Source organism: Alosa alosa, chromosome 23, assembly GCF_017589495.1.
Source record: "Alosa alosa isolate M-15738 ecotype Scorff River chromosome 23, AALO_Geno_1.1, whole genome shotgun sequence".
Taxonomy (NCBI): Eukaryota; Metazoa; Chordata; class Actinopteri; order Clupeiformes; family Clupeidae; genus Alosa; species Alosa alosa.
The window spans coordinates 16840416-16854368 of record NC_063211.1 but is presented as its reverse complement, the minus strand read 5'-3'; the positions used below and the strand labels follow the sequence as shown (position 1 = coordinate 16854368).

General features: G+C 40.2%; 2 protein-coding genes across 2 annotated transcripts; both read right to left on the bottom strand.

Moving 5' to 3' along the window:
- Positions 1–624: 624 nt before the first annotated feature.
- Positions 625–4078, bottom strand: LOC125288752 (coiled-coil domain-containing protein 122). Its single transcript, XM_048235362.1, has 5 exons — positions 4040–4078; positions 3445–3548; positions 2214–2612; positions 1529–1645; positions 625–1281 (listed from the first exon to the last, which is right to left on the bottom strand). The coding sequence occupies exons 1-5, from the start codon at positions 4062–4064 to the stop codon at positions 1129–1131; spliced, it is 798 nt and encodes a 265-aa protein (XP_048091319.1). The 5' UTR covers positions 4065–4078; the 3' UTR covers positions 625–1128.
- A 4576-nt stretch (positions 4079–8654) lies between these two features.
- Positions 8655–13561, bottom strand: LOC125288976 (tumor necrosis factor ligand superfamily member 11-like). The gene is made up of 4 exons (XM_048235690.1): positions 13460–13561; positions 11419–11520; positions 9407–9551; positions 8655–9118 (listed from the first exon to the last, which is right to left on the bottom strand). Exons 1-4 carry the CDS (start codon positions 13559–13561, stop codon positions 8655–8657), a joined length of 813 nt encoding a protein of 270 aa, XP_048091647.1.
- Between the last annotated feature and the right edge of the window lie 392 nt (positions 13562–13953).

Sequence of the window (13953 nt, the reverse complement as noted above, 5' to 3'; positions counted from 1 at the left end):
CGGAGCTCAAGTGGCCTCAGGCTCCAAAACAATCCACATGTACATACAACTACAGCCACACACGCACACACAGCCACACATGCAAAGACCATGTTATGATCAGATGTGACCCTCTCCAGCAGTCTATGGCTTACAGTGATTATTAAAGAGAATATAATTGTTTGTACTTTAAGTGCATGTCCTTGCCACAAAGAAAGACACTCTGTTGTGTCTGGTAATACAAACTCCACAGGAACTGTCTCTTCAATCATCTCATCAATTCATCATAAGCAATTTGAAGTTATTTAAAGCATGTCAATCACACTGCCTCTATTCAATGTTTATCCTCAGGTGTTCATTCCAATGACAATGTCTCTGCCTCTCCTACATTATATGTGATGATTAGATGAGCTTAATGGTCATTATGAATTATGACGACTACACTGTACGCATAAACAATGAGTACGTGTTTGCTTACATTGTCTGTTGCTTTTCAGAAGTTTCAGAAGTCTAGTCAGTATCACAGGCTGCTATGCACTCACACAACACAACAGCTGTAACAAAACACTTCATCACAACATCCAAAATAAAACAAACTGCTTCCACAACATTGAGGATTTATTCTACGCGAAAGGGCCTTTTAGAATTTCAGAACTTCCTCTGAAGGAACAAGTAAATCCATTGTATGCTTGTTTCTATAACAGCCAGACTTACATTTGATGGGAAACAAGGCAGTTCTAGTGCAATGATGAGGAGGCACTTGGTTGACACTACTGCCACCCAGTGGTCATGATTAGAATTTAGTGGATATCTAAATTCGAGGAGAATACAGAATATAAACTATAGTACTCAAGTTTTTGGGAAGTGTAAGAGTAAAATAGTTTAATATGTTTATGCATTTTCTTCAGAATATCTCCTTAAATGTAAGGCATCGAAAAACAAACTACATTACAACCACCAAAGTTGAACAAATCGGCAACATGAACTTTTGAGTTTGTTTTCATAAAACACACACCCACACACACAGGTGCAAGTACCCAAAACAGAATTGCATATCCAATCAAGAGGACTATATATACGGTACTCATAATACTCAAAGTGTCCCCTATACTACATTCATTCACACCATCCAGGCCTTGTGCTAGTGCATCACCCCTCGGACTCCTCCACCTGCCTTGTCAGCTCCTCCACCTCTTTCTCCATGCGCCTGATGTCGTTGATTAAGTGCCTCTGGTTGGACTGGGCCTTGCTCAGCTGGCACCGAAGCCGCTTCACTATGGCGTTGTACCTCTTGTGCTGGATCTAATGAGGAATTGGGTAGGGAGGAGGATGGTGGGGAGGAGAAAATCAATGTCTTTGCTTGTTTGTCCATCTCTGTTGTATCTGATTAATCCCCAGTGATGTAGTTTTAATGCAATCGATGCGTTCTGTGATTTATCATAGTTTTCTGTCAATGTGTCACACAAATTCTAAAGTATATATACACATAACACAAACATATGTGTGTAGGCTATTATTCAGCTGTTAATACAACCATCGTTTCAAATACCTCAATGTCCTTTCTTAGCTGTGCTTGGACCTCCCTTTCTTTCCGCAGAAATGCTTGTTTATCCTCTACCATCTTACTTTTCACTGATACTTGCCGCTCTAAGTCATCAATCTCTTGCTGCAGAAACAAAACATTTGTTTCCATTACGCAATGCAATGTGTGCATCTTCCCTTTCCTTTGTTTATATTTCATTTCTCCTGTGTTAGTCTGAACTCTGCACGGGTGTAACTTAAGACATTACGTGTCTGGGCAGAATATGTTAGAAGTCCTTCCAGTTTTGGACCGTTTTAAAGCACTGCTGCCAACTTCAGCTCGGAAAGAGCTAAAGGCCAGTAAGTAACTGCACTGACCTAAATGTAGGATCATGGGATCTGTCTGATTATCACCTGAACATATTCATAATGCATGACTTACTACACATGACTGACAAACTGGTATTCAGGCACTGCACAATCCTTTTGTTGTCTTTGCTCTTTCTACACATTGCTCAAGGCATAGTAAATTAAAAAAATAGTGATCATATTTCTACTTTGCACATAGCAACCTTGCTTGTTTAAACACGAATGATTGCTGTAAGACCCATTAAGGAACAATGTAGGGTGTGTAGGCAATCAGGTGGTTACTGAAACAAACAAGTGGAGCAAAGTGTGTCAAATTAATTGCAGAGATCATTATCAACACCCACTTGAGCTTGTTTGACAGCCTCTCCCTCTGGGTTCTGTAAGTCTATCGCAAGTGCGTCTCGCTTTTCTCTGAGCTGTTGGACCTGCTGTCTTGCCTCCATCAGCTCCTTGTAAATGGGCATCTGGCTCTCTGCCTCAGCGACTGCCATTCTGTGATCCTCCATTTTGTTTCGGTAGGCGCTGTAACGAGCCAGAGTGGACTGCTGCCTCTCCACCTGCTCCTGGATCTGGAGTCGTAGTTTCATGTTTTCTGAGTTGATTTCATGCAACCGTGACTCCAGACCGCTGTTGTGACGTTTGATCTGCTCAATCTCGCACAATACACCACTGAGTTGACTGTTTGATTTTTTCAACTCGAAATCAACTGCCTCACAGCTACTCTTGAGGTCTGAGAGGGTGTCCTGTTTTGTGTAAAAAGAAACATCACAGTTGTTGAGGTCTTACAATTTTCATGTTGTTGTGAGTAGCAGGTATAGCATCTGTCTTTCATTCAATCATTCAGTCAGTCAGTGTTCTTTAAATATTTTATTTCTCACTTATAGTGTAATCAGTCCAACTTACCATAATGTATTTCAGCTATTTAAATTACCTTTCAATATTAAGCCATTTTATTCAGTGCTCTTTAGGAAGCATTAGAGAAATATTATCATTATGGTTCACTTCATTTGGATGGCATACCATATAATTTTTAATTGGCATAGGTCTGCTGACTGCAAGGAATATTACAGCAGGAATTTAAATAGTATATGCCTAAATAATACTGTTCATTTTAATAGCAACAGGGTTCCCACTCTAAGTCAAATGTAAAATTCCATGACTTTTCCCTGAAATTCCATGACCTAGCCTACTATATAATGAATGGTACAATATACCGACCAAAGATTTCAGAGCAGCCGGAGAGCGTTCAAGAATCTTTTACTTTTTTAGAGTGGGAGATGAATGGCTAACCACAACTACTCAAACAAACAGTATAGCTAATAACCAGATTTTACATATACACATAATACACCAATTCTGCAAGGAAATATATCTGTATTAATGTATTTTGGCAATTAAATTCTAAAGTGCTACAACAAAATGTCCTGACTTTCCATGTCTGGAATACGCTTTCTAAAATTCCATGATATTCCAGAAATTCCATAACCCGTGGGAACCCTGTAGCAATAATAGTGGAGGTGGTACAGGGATTAGCTAGCAAGCCAAAGTACATCTGTAGTGCATGTCAAACAACACCTGCAATTCGCTCAGAGTTTGCTGCTTTTCCCGCAGTTCATTGGCTTGAATCTCTCCTTGCAGAGAAACCTCCTCCAGAGTTCCTGTGAGAGACAACAGCCTCCCTGGAAAGAGGTTTTTGTATATTATACAGAGCTGCCAGTCCCTCACTAATACAATTATCATTTTGTAATCTTACGGTGTTAACTATTAGGCAGTAGCAGAAGTTAACTAAAGCTAACTAGAAGTTAAGAATATTAGTGCAGCTGCACTCACTGCACAATAGCTAAACAACAACAACAACAACAAAAACAGAATAAAACGTTAAAAAAAATTACAAAATCTAGTTAAAACGAACTAAATCGAATTAGCTACACTAACAGGACATGAGTTACTTAATGTTAGATTCTTATAGAAAGATGGGTGTCTGTTTAAGCTAACATTAATGCTAACTATTCACACGTTTAGCAGCCACTATTTGTTTACTTTTTCATGTCAGAAAATAGGTCTAATTCAGCTAAGGCTAGACTATAATATATGACCTTTACCACGTACTGGTACAGATTTCTAGACAACCGCATCTCTTATATTCTAATTCATATATTTGCTCACTTACCATCACTTACATTCTCTTCTGCCATGATGTAGCCTTCAGCTCATGCACACTCACAGTCAATTTAAGGGGAGTGGCCAAACATAAACTCTCTGGAGTGGCCTACTCCAGCAGAGACGTTGTGTGAAGTAGGGCCTACCCTAAGTGAAGTGAAATGCCCACCATGGAAGGGTCATTTATTGTGATTACTACTATGACAGAATTATTGTATGTTTCTGTGAACCATAAGCCTAGCCCAAATAGAAAATAAAGTAGACTAGGCCTACCATAAAAGCCATGCATAGACTATACTTTGTTAATCCACTAAAGAACATGGCCATCTTTGACCATGAGTCCCTTCTTTGTGTGAAGTAGCCAGTGGTGGAAATATTTGCACAGTTGTCTACACTTTGTGGTTTGTGTGAGATGACAGTTAAAATGTCCATCCTGGATGTTTACATTTGCCTTTGTACTGGCTCCACTTGAAATCCACACTGGTGTTTTTCAAAGCCATGGGTGCAAAACCATCCAGTCCCCCCCGGGGAGATTTATTTCATCGTAAATCTCACCAGTGCAGCAAGGCGTTGTTCGTTTGAAGGGCTTGTTGATTTAATTGTAATTTCACTCTGTCTGTGCTTGTGTTTCAAGTCGAGACCAGAGTCATGGACTTTTTGTAAGATTTCCGTTTTTCCATTGTGACTCATCTCTTGGATTTGGTCTGAGACGCAGATGATGACTTCCCATAGCCAAAAGACTTAAAGCAAGGTTATTGGGTCTCTTTACATTACACTGTGTAGTTGATATCTGATGATGGGAAGTGAAGAATATGCCATGCCCTCAAGTGCAGATATACAGCTCTGGAAAAAATTAAGAGACCACTGCACATTTTTCTGATGTCATCTTTTGATTGCTGAGTGACATTCCAATGCGTTGATGGTCATATTCAAAATTAAGAGACCACTGTAACTCATTTGAATGTCACTCAGCAACTATAGGATGACATCCGTATAATGTGCAGTGGTCTCTTAATGTTTTCCAGAGCTGTATATCATAAGCATACATTGAGCTGATTTATTATTACGCTGTAAAAAATAGTCTGTCATTTGTGACTGGATTTATGTCTTTCACTTCACTAGGTGACTACTATAATGGCCCAGCAGCAGACTAAAAGTATATATTTCACTTTGAATTTCACTTTTAGTAGCAGTTAAATCTGTGATGTTAAGATATATGCAGATATGACGCATGTCGCACGTATACAATTTTGCATGTGCCATTTTTTGGCTTTTATTGGTCCTCATTGTTAGCCTGGCTATAGACCGCTTCTTAAATTTCAATTCCAATTGGCTAACAGTGAGGAATAGATTTTCTAACTACATGTGCTTTTGGATCTAGATGTTGTCATTAGTAGGCCTGTATTGCTACAGGAGCGAGGATCACAGTCACTTTCACTTCATTTATGGACCCTTTCAACAAGGTAAACAAAAACAATGCTTGAACGTTCTATTTGGGCCCCAATCTACTTCCTCTGCATTAAGATAACATATGGAATGTTAAAAAGGAAGTGTTGTGGAGCCAACTATGATGCTGATAATGGAACTCTCTTGAAAGGGTCTATACTCACCCCTCTGTGGCTTCTCATCAAAAATCAGCACCACTTATTTTAAATTGGGCATACATTTGTTTTAAGCCACAGGTGCCTCTAAACATGTTTGGATGAGCAATTCCATCATATAATTTTAATGCATGCACAGTGATTATTCCTTTTGGTAATTAGCCGTGTCAATCTGTGACTAATAAAACTAAGTGGCTTTTCACACAGCCGAAGTAGAAAATGAAATATAACACTTGGTGCACTCCCAAAACAGTATCCCAGCAGCTGTCATTCTTATACAGTAGGATTTATTTTATTTTATTTATCATTTATTTAGCAGGTGAGTCCCACTGAGATCTTACATGCCTTTTTCAAGGAAGCCCTGATTAATGTAACCTAAACCGTTTCCAAAATAATGGTTTCATTCAGTGTACGCCTACAGCACCTCTTCAGTTGACCATGAGTATGAATTATGCAGAAATGTAGTCTACATTAGACAGTTTGCAATCTTTGTGTAGGTAAGGATTAGTATAGTGTATAAATATCGAAAAGAATGCACACCCTCCGAGGTGCTGGCAAGGGAAAATAGAAAAACTTGGTTGCCGCACACTCTATCTCTTAATTCTTTTATTTAATTCCAACGTTTCGGCCTGTCAGCCTTTGTCAAGGTTCCTGATTAGTATAGTCACATTGAATGACACATGACAATTGTACAATAAATATAGTCTCTGGTTATACACTTAATTACAATGAAATCATTTTCACTTTTTGAACGTTGGAGTTTGTTTGGCATTTGTGCGCAATCATTGGGGCAAGTCTTCAAAATGATTTGCATGCATGTAGAGGGCGCGTTTTTGTGAATTAGGATATGAGTCTTTAACTATGTAATGAGAGTTGCCCTTAAGGACTCAGTTGCCCTTGTGATCCCAATATAATGATTAATAAGGCCGCTGTCCGTGGTGCTGGTCTTTGCCATATTTAAAGCAACACTATACAACAATTTATGACTGCATGTGATATGATCTTCACCTTTTCTAGTATTGATGGTATAGTCATGTGAAGGACAGATAAACACACTTGTAGTTCTCATAGCCATCAAAGCTATACACTGTGTAGTTCTGTGGTCTGAGATGGAATACCTTACAAAATGTTAGGTTGCTAACACCCTACAAGGTCTTATGTGGCTAGCTCACTAGGTTTAGACTAAAACTCTATACTGTTGTTTTGTGAGTAGGGCTTCATGCTTCATCAGGCATCTGTGTCTGCCAGGTGATGAAGGTTATTGTGTGTAGTGAGTTTGCTGAGAGTTGGGTTCACTGAATTAAAGGAGGGAGACTAAAGACCTGACCAATGACTAAGGGTTTGAGTGAAACCAAAACTTTATTAAAGTTATTTCAGGACCGGTTTTTGCTCTCTCTCTGTTATGTTTGTGTGTGTGTGTGTGTGTGTGTGTGTGTGTGTGTGTGTGTGTGTGTGTGTGCATCGGTCTGTCAGTCAGTTTGTCTGTGGGTGTGCATATGTGCACTGAAGGGAAAGGACAGTTTGGAACATCTCATGAAAACAAATAGTTATGTTACTATGTCATACTATAATATACACTATCAAGCGAATCCATAATTGAAGATGATTTACTTCATTACCATAAAAAATCCCCCAGAGACACGAAATGATTAACTAATTCTGGCTGTGTAAGAAAAGATTACCAAATCACCCTGACTCCAATTAGTTATTTCTTGCTGACTGCAGTGGTCTTGTAAAACCGAATACGATGAACGTATTTCAGCTTTATAGCATCCAGATCTCGCAGATTTGCTGACATAGCCACCTCTCACAAAAAACAAAGTTGTTCTCTGCATTCCCAAGACAAAACTGTGTTCACTGCACTGACATAATGATTTGTGTTCAACTCACAGTCTTTAAGGAAAGAAATCACAATGTGTATTCAGCTAATGTGCTAAAGACTATACTTTATGTCTGCAAATGAGCAGGTGGTTATGTGATTCCTCTATACCTCAGCTAATGACTTCGACAAGTTCTGTTCTGAAAAACATCTGTTAGCAATGAAGAATAAAATAAATCATAAATTGGTATGTGTTTAGTTTATATCAACGTAAACGTAATAAATTAGAGCCAAATGCTCATAAAAAATCATAACATTCATGTGATTTGGTGTACATTATGAAAAGTCCCAAAAGCTGTTTTATGGCAAATACATTACAGAATGTTATTTATTTTACAGACTGAACATGTTTGGCATCATAGTAATGAAAATTAATGGCATTTTCCCCTCTCTGCACAGTCCAAGCAGTCTGCCCAGCTATGTTCCTGCCTAGTCTCTAGTGTGTTTTGTCTGTATATCATGTTATTCAAAGCCTTAGAAGCAGTGGTGTAGTGGTAAAATAAGAGGTGGGTAAACTATGAATTCTGTGATTACGATAAAGTGGACTGCACAATGCGATATCGGATTTTTAAAAAAGGCATTCAGAACATGTTTGATGATTGGTGGAGGATATTATCCAATGTTTATATCAATTCCAGTGGTATTAAATGGTTCCTAGAGTGTTGATGAGTGTACATCTTGTGAATGTGGATAATACAGTGTGATTTTTGAATGTTAAAAGTTGCATTTGGTGAATAAACTCTAATGCAATAGGATAGTGAAGAGTGACAGGAAGTAAGTGGGAGAGAGTCTTGGGGTGGGATCCGGAAAGGACCACGGGGCGGGAATCGAACCGGGGTCGCCGGCATATGGTGCAGGTGCCCCAGCCCCTGAAATTTCAGAGGTGGATAAACTATGTTTACTTGCGTTTAGCATCCACTACACCCCTGCTTAGGAGGTTAGAAATATAAAGTATAGCTATAAGCTTTGACATGACACAAGCCTATAAGCTTTGACATGACACAAGCCTCTATGACAAAAGACTTTCAGAGACCACACATAATCACCTGTCTACCTGTCTTTGTCAGCTTTGCTTTCGCTCTCTTTCTCTTTCTCTCTCATTACCTATCCATCTACCTACCTACCTACATTCTATACACTGCACTTCAATGGCTTACCCTAAAGACCCCAAAGTAACTCCCCTCTGCCTCAGGATCGAGCATCCAGGAGTTGGACACCCGGACAAACAGGCCATCTCCAGTCCTCAGTGCGACAGTGCGGCCCTGCTGCTGGCAGTACATGTGGTAACCCCCGACCCTCCAGTGCTGTGTACTCCCACTTTTCATGATCACCGTTGGCCTGACGGGGGCGCCATGACTGGGCCGCTCATGGAAGACATACTGGATCAGCTGGACAGGGCTGGAAGTGGCCGCCAGACGACGGTCCGAGGGATATCCCCGCAGGTGGGACGTGAGGCCTGGCTCCAGCTCGTCGTAGTAACGGAAACAGGTTTTGGTGTAGACGTAGTACAGGCCTGGTTTTTGAACCAGGATCCGCCCGTCATGGTATCTGAACTGGAAGAGGAATCCCTGTTCAGCGTTCCAGTAGATCAAGGTGGCCCGCACCTCTCCTGATTGTAAGAGTGAATGAGTGAGTGAATAATACATGTAAAGGTTTTACAGATTTTTTATATTCTTTAGACAGTAGATCCAAAATAATAAACTGATATCCATGTATCTCAAAATCAAAATGGCATATCTGATTACAATACTGTTTTTGGGGCATGTTTTTTATCCAAGAAAGACCAATTGGACAAGATTTAAGCAGACATGGAGACACATTCTTCTCAAATCCCACCTGTATCACCCATATACAATATTTTCACTGGCACATCTCCAGAGGAAGAGTACATACTTACTCTGTGTGTGTGTGCTTGATGGATTTATCGGTAGATGAGCTACTGGGGTCCTATTTCTAGATCTCTTGAGAGATCTGAGTTGCTGCTTTTGATGGAGCTCTACAAAAGACTCCGCTTGGGCAGGGCTTTTGTCAGCCCCATGTGTCTGTAAGAAATGAGAAGAGACTGAAGCTCTCTGTCGGACAAAGTTTAAAACTTAAAAGTACCCCCTCAAAGAGTTCCACATGCCTTGGATCAAATAAATACAAAGAGACTTCATCATTCCCATGGTGGGCCATGTTACAAGCACATCTTGGATCAATTGTTTTGTCTTTGAGGGCTAACATGTAGGCCCCAAGACAGAGCAATATAATGCACCATAGAAGATATTTACGCTGCGAATGCTCAGGACTTGTCCACATCACTTTGAAATTCTCACCTATAAGAGATAGGCTCTCTGTCTAACTTAAAGCTGCAGTTGGCAAGTCTGACAGATTAAGGGGACTTAGCCAAAATGAATATTGAATGTTTACAAATCTCATGCCCCTCCTCCACTACCACTGAGCACCCTCTCATTGAGTTTGTGTTCGTCAGTGCGCACCAGACTGTGATTCACTGTCAGATCTCACACAGCCCTGCTCTGATTGGACCAGAAGAACCGGGAGCTGTGGATTTTTGTAAAACAAATAACAGGCTCTAGGTGGAGGTAAAAGGGTTTTTTTTTCTAAAACCGGCTGATTTATGTTGTTCTGTCGGAGCATAGTGTCGGTTTCAGTGAATATGATCAAAATCTTGCCAACTGCAGCTTTAAAGAGAAAGAAACTTGAAAGCCCCCTTTCAAAGACGTTCATACACATGGAAGACACAAAAAAGATTTTGTCATCAAAGGTGGCTGCATTGCACTCATCTGAGATCATTTCCTGTGTTTTTGAGAGCTAATATGCATAATGCTGTGATGGATTACAGAAGCATAGTGTTTTATGCAGCAGATGTAAAAGACCCATTGCCTCATTTTGTGCAATGCTCAATTATTGCCTTTGTAAAAACTTTGTCTGCTACATAATCATGTGGGCGCTTCACCTTAGCACTGAAGGAATACACAGATAGGGTGTGCCTTGACCACAGACGCGTCACTGAAAGAAGACCACACACAAAGCATGAGGCTCATTCGAATTCATGCAGCGTTGCACTGATGGATGTTGGACTTTTGCACAATGTGAACATGCATTGTGTTGAGTCATCAATGCATTAGATTCATCCAGATCTGCGCCGCTCTGCATGAAGATGACTGCTCATATGGTTAAGCTAGTAACGCGTGGTTTAATCAAATACACCTGGACTCCCTAGGACAGCGTGGGCTGACAACAGCACCACAAAGTGGCCAGTGGTTTAGGTTGTGCCCACTGAATCACTCACTACAGATGTGGATATGCAAAGTATCTGCGTTAACCTAAATCTCATAATAAAATATAAGCCTTTAAAATGTACCATCTCGACGAAAAGCATATTCATACATTCATAGATATGCACTGTTGTATTCTCTGCAATGTCTGACTAGACCAGCAAAATATTTGGAGATGTCGGACCACCGGTGGCTTTCGCGGTGGCGTGCAACTTCTGGTCCGCTGGTGGTTAACCATCAACTTTATTTAACTTTTGAATATTAAAAGAAATTTTGTCAGAATGAAGGAAAAGAGCATAATTGTGTAAACGCGCTTGAACTGCAATTGGTAAAGAGACGTTGCATTTGTCGGCAACCCGCAGTGGACCGCCAGAAAATCGATGAGCAACACGCCAGAGGATCTGCCCACACGGGACCGACAGTGGTCCATCAGTCTCTGAGAGTTATGTCATGAAAACGCACACATAGACTAACTATTTTACCCAAATGATCACAGTAAAACATCGATCGTGGACAATATTGAATTACCGCCCTCTTCACCAAATAAGCTAGTCCAATGTTAAAAAGTAAACCCATTTATCTAAAGTTATGATGTTGCTAAGCATAATGGATCAAATAAGATGTCACTTACCTGAATGTGTCCCGTTAGATGTAATACAACTACGACGCAAGTCACAACTTGTAGCAATCCCACCAAGATGATGACTTTGGGAACAGATGCCGGCGAATTTGCCTGTAGTCTTGACGCAAGAGAATTCTTCATGTCAGTTCTACGCAGTAGGCTAGGCCACTCCAGGAGTAGGTTATAGGAAATTCAGGACCCTCAAACTTTAAGGTTTGCCACACCACAGTTAAGAATCCGGCCGAAAAGCCCATCCCTCCTTTTTTCACGATGAGGATGTGCTAAAGGGCCGTAGATGATGTTTGGTATTCAAATGAACCTTTACAGGCAAGGCTGAACTCCCCTAGTCACATATCCTATAACAGATAATACAGTTTAGATGAGATTAGATTCAATTTTATTGTCATTATGCAGAGTACAAGTACAAAGGGGACATTGGGAATGCAGCTGCTTCCAACTGTATTTCGTTGTCTTTGGGAATGCAGCCCCATTTGTATTTCGTTGTCTTTGTACTTGTACTCTGCACAATAATAATCTAATCTATTCTGTGTTACCTGTTATAGGACATGTGACTGGGAGTTCAACCAGTAACCTTGCCTGCAAAAGTTCATTACCAGCTGTAGTTTCCCCGGCCTAACCCCACAGAGGGCTGCAACTTGGGGCTACATAAGCCTAAACATTCATTCAGAACTTGATTTTAAAATTAGCCTGAAAAGAAATAGTTTTAATGTGATATGTTGTTGACATGTCAAGTAGCTATAGGTTACACTGCACAGAAGTGCAAAACGTGCAAAACACTTCACTCTGTCCATATCCTCCTTATTCTACAGGTCTGTCTTCCAATTAATGCCGATTGAAATCACCAAAGTAGTCTAGTTGACTGAAAGGCGAACCCGGAAATGTTGAGTACACCAAAGTTTTATATGGAAGCATATGAGTAGCTTTATTCAAATGAGAATGCAGTCTGCAATATGCAATTCAAAAAGACATTACATTATGCAATTGACAATTCATTATGCAATTTAATATTTCAATTTGCAATAATATCCAACAAATTGTATTTTAATCTGCAAAGTGACAATGAAATCCCAAAATCAATTCCAATATTTTTTATTAAAAAATAGAATAAACATGGATTGAATTGCATTCCATTTTGCCATGGTACTTCAGTCTCAAAATTCAAATGGCCATTCATTTTGCATTTCAATTTTCAATATTCAGTTTTATCATTTAACTGTCAATTCGTTTTGCAATTTAATATTTAAAGTGCAATGTAGGATTGCATTTTAAAAACATATTTGGCAAAACTGTCAATGCCAGCTTGAAAAGATGACGTATGATAGAAATATATAGTATGGGTCCCCAGCATGCAGAAACTGCCGGATGCTAATTTGCATATGTTGGGCAATTTGTGTAATTAAGCTAATTAGCATACATTAGCATAATTGCCTATATTGATCATATTATAGGAGCTGCTTGGCCAAAATGGACAATGTTAGTATGTTTTTAGGGGTTACTGGAGATGCTGAGTCCATATCTGACATTTTTAAGACTCAAAATCACTATTTAAACCTGGTTTGGTCACGTTCTTACTCTCATTAGCTGAGTTTTTGGGGGCGATAGACGGATTTTTGGAAGATAAATATGTTCAGTGTTCAGGAATAATTTATAATAAGTTATTTCTGAATTCCACAATAATTTTGGAAATAGCTATTCACTGGCCCTCTGCTGTGACTCACAATTGAGTAACAAAGTGAAGAACTAGCCTCTACTACTCCTCCTGTCCTCATCCGTTGTCCTGTCGCCATCTTCTCCAGACTCTTCATCCCTGTCCTTCTGCTCTTTTAGCTGTGTATATATATATATATATATATATATATATATATATATATATTGCAACATGTAACATCACTGCCTTTGCAGAAACAATAATTAGTACAGGCCAGGCCTGCAGCTGCACAGCTGCACTTTCCAGATACATGTATACAAAATCAGCAGGAGCAACAGGACTTGAATCGAGGGTGGGCGAGTTCCTCTCCTTTCTTCATACCTGTCTTCTTACTCCATCCAAACGCGGTGATATCCACAGCCGGTGGATCAGGGCGGTCTGCTGCTTTCCAAAGCAGCACCTGTAGATGGGCACGTTTTCCATAGAGGAGTAAGTTGCGTTCTGAAGAAGACAGTGTCTTCAGTGCTGGAGAAGCCGGGAGTGGGAGGCCTCACCGCCAGGGATGGATTACTGCACGGGCCTACCGGCCCAGGGTCAGGGGGCCCTGAAGCCCAAGCCTTTGCATGAAATCATTGCCTCAATATCAACACATCAGGATGTATGGTGTATGAATCTGATTGAATTTAGTCCATCCCCAAAATGCACCAGTATACAGGAAATCACATCAAACAAATTAAAACCTTTCTGAGGAAGGACTCCCAAACCCCCCTTCCACATGCGACAATTAGTGGGGGGCCCTTAATACATCTGGGCCCAGGGGCCCGGAAGTTCCTAATCCGTCCATGCTCACCGCTAGGTGGATGCCCAAGCAAAAG

What these genes read in the sequence shown, in the direction of transcription:
- LOC125288752 (XM_048235362.1), bottom strand. Translation starts at nt 4,064, where the DNA reads ATGGCAGAAGAGAATGTAAGTGATG. An exon ending in AGAAGAGAATGTAAGTGATG is followed by an intron (nt 3,549 to 4,039) that starts GTAAGTGAGCAA and finishes ACCTCTTTCCAG; the next exon opens with GGAGGCTGTTGTCTCTCACA. An exon ending in AAACTCTGAGCGAATTGCAG is followed by an intron (nt 2,613 to 3,444) that starts GTGTTGTTTGAC and finishes TACACAAAACAG; the next exon opens with GACACCCTCTCAGACCTCAA.
- LOC125288976 (XM_048235690.1), bottom strand. Translation starts at nt 13,561, where the DNA reads ATGGAAAACGTGCCCATCTACAGGTGCTGCTTTGGAAAGCAGCAGACC. An exon ending in ATCTAACGGGACACATTCAG is followed by an intron (nt 9,552 to 11,418) that starts GTAAGTGACATC and finishes CATTTCTTACAG; the next exon opens with ACACATGGGGCTGACAAAAG. An exon ending in ATCAAGCACACACACACAGA is followed by an intron (nt 9,119 to 9,406) that starts GTAAGTATGTAC and finishes TCTTACAATCAG; the next exon opens with GAGAGGTGCGGGCCACCTTG.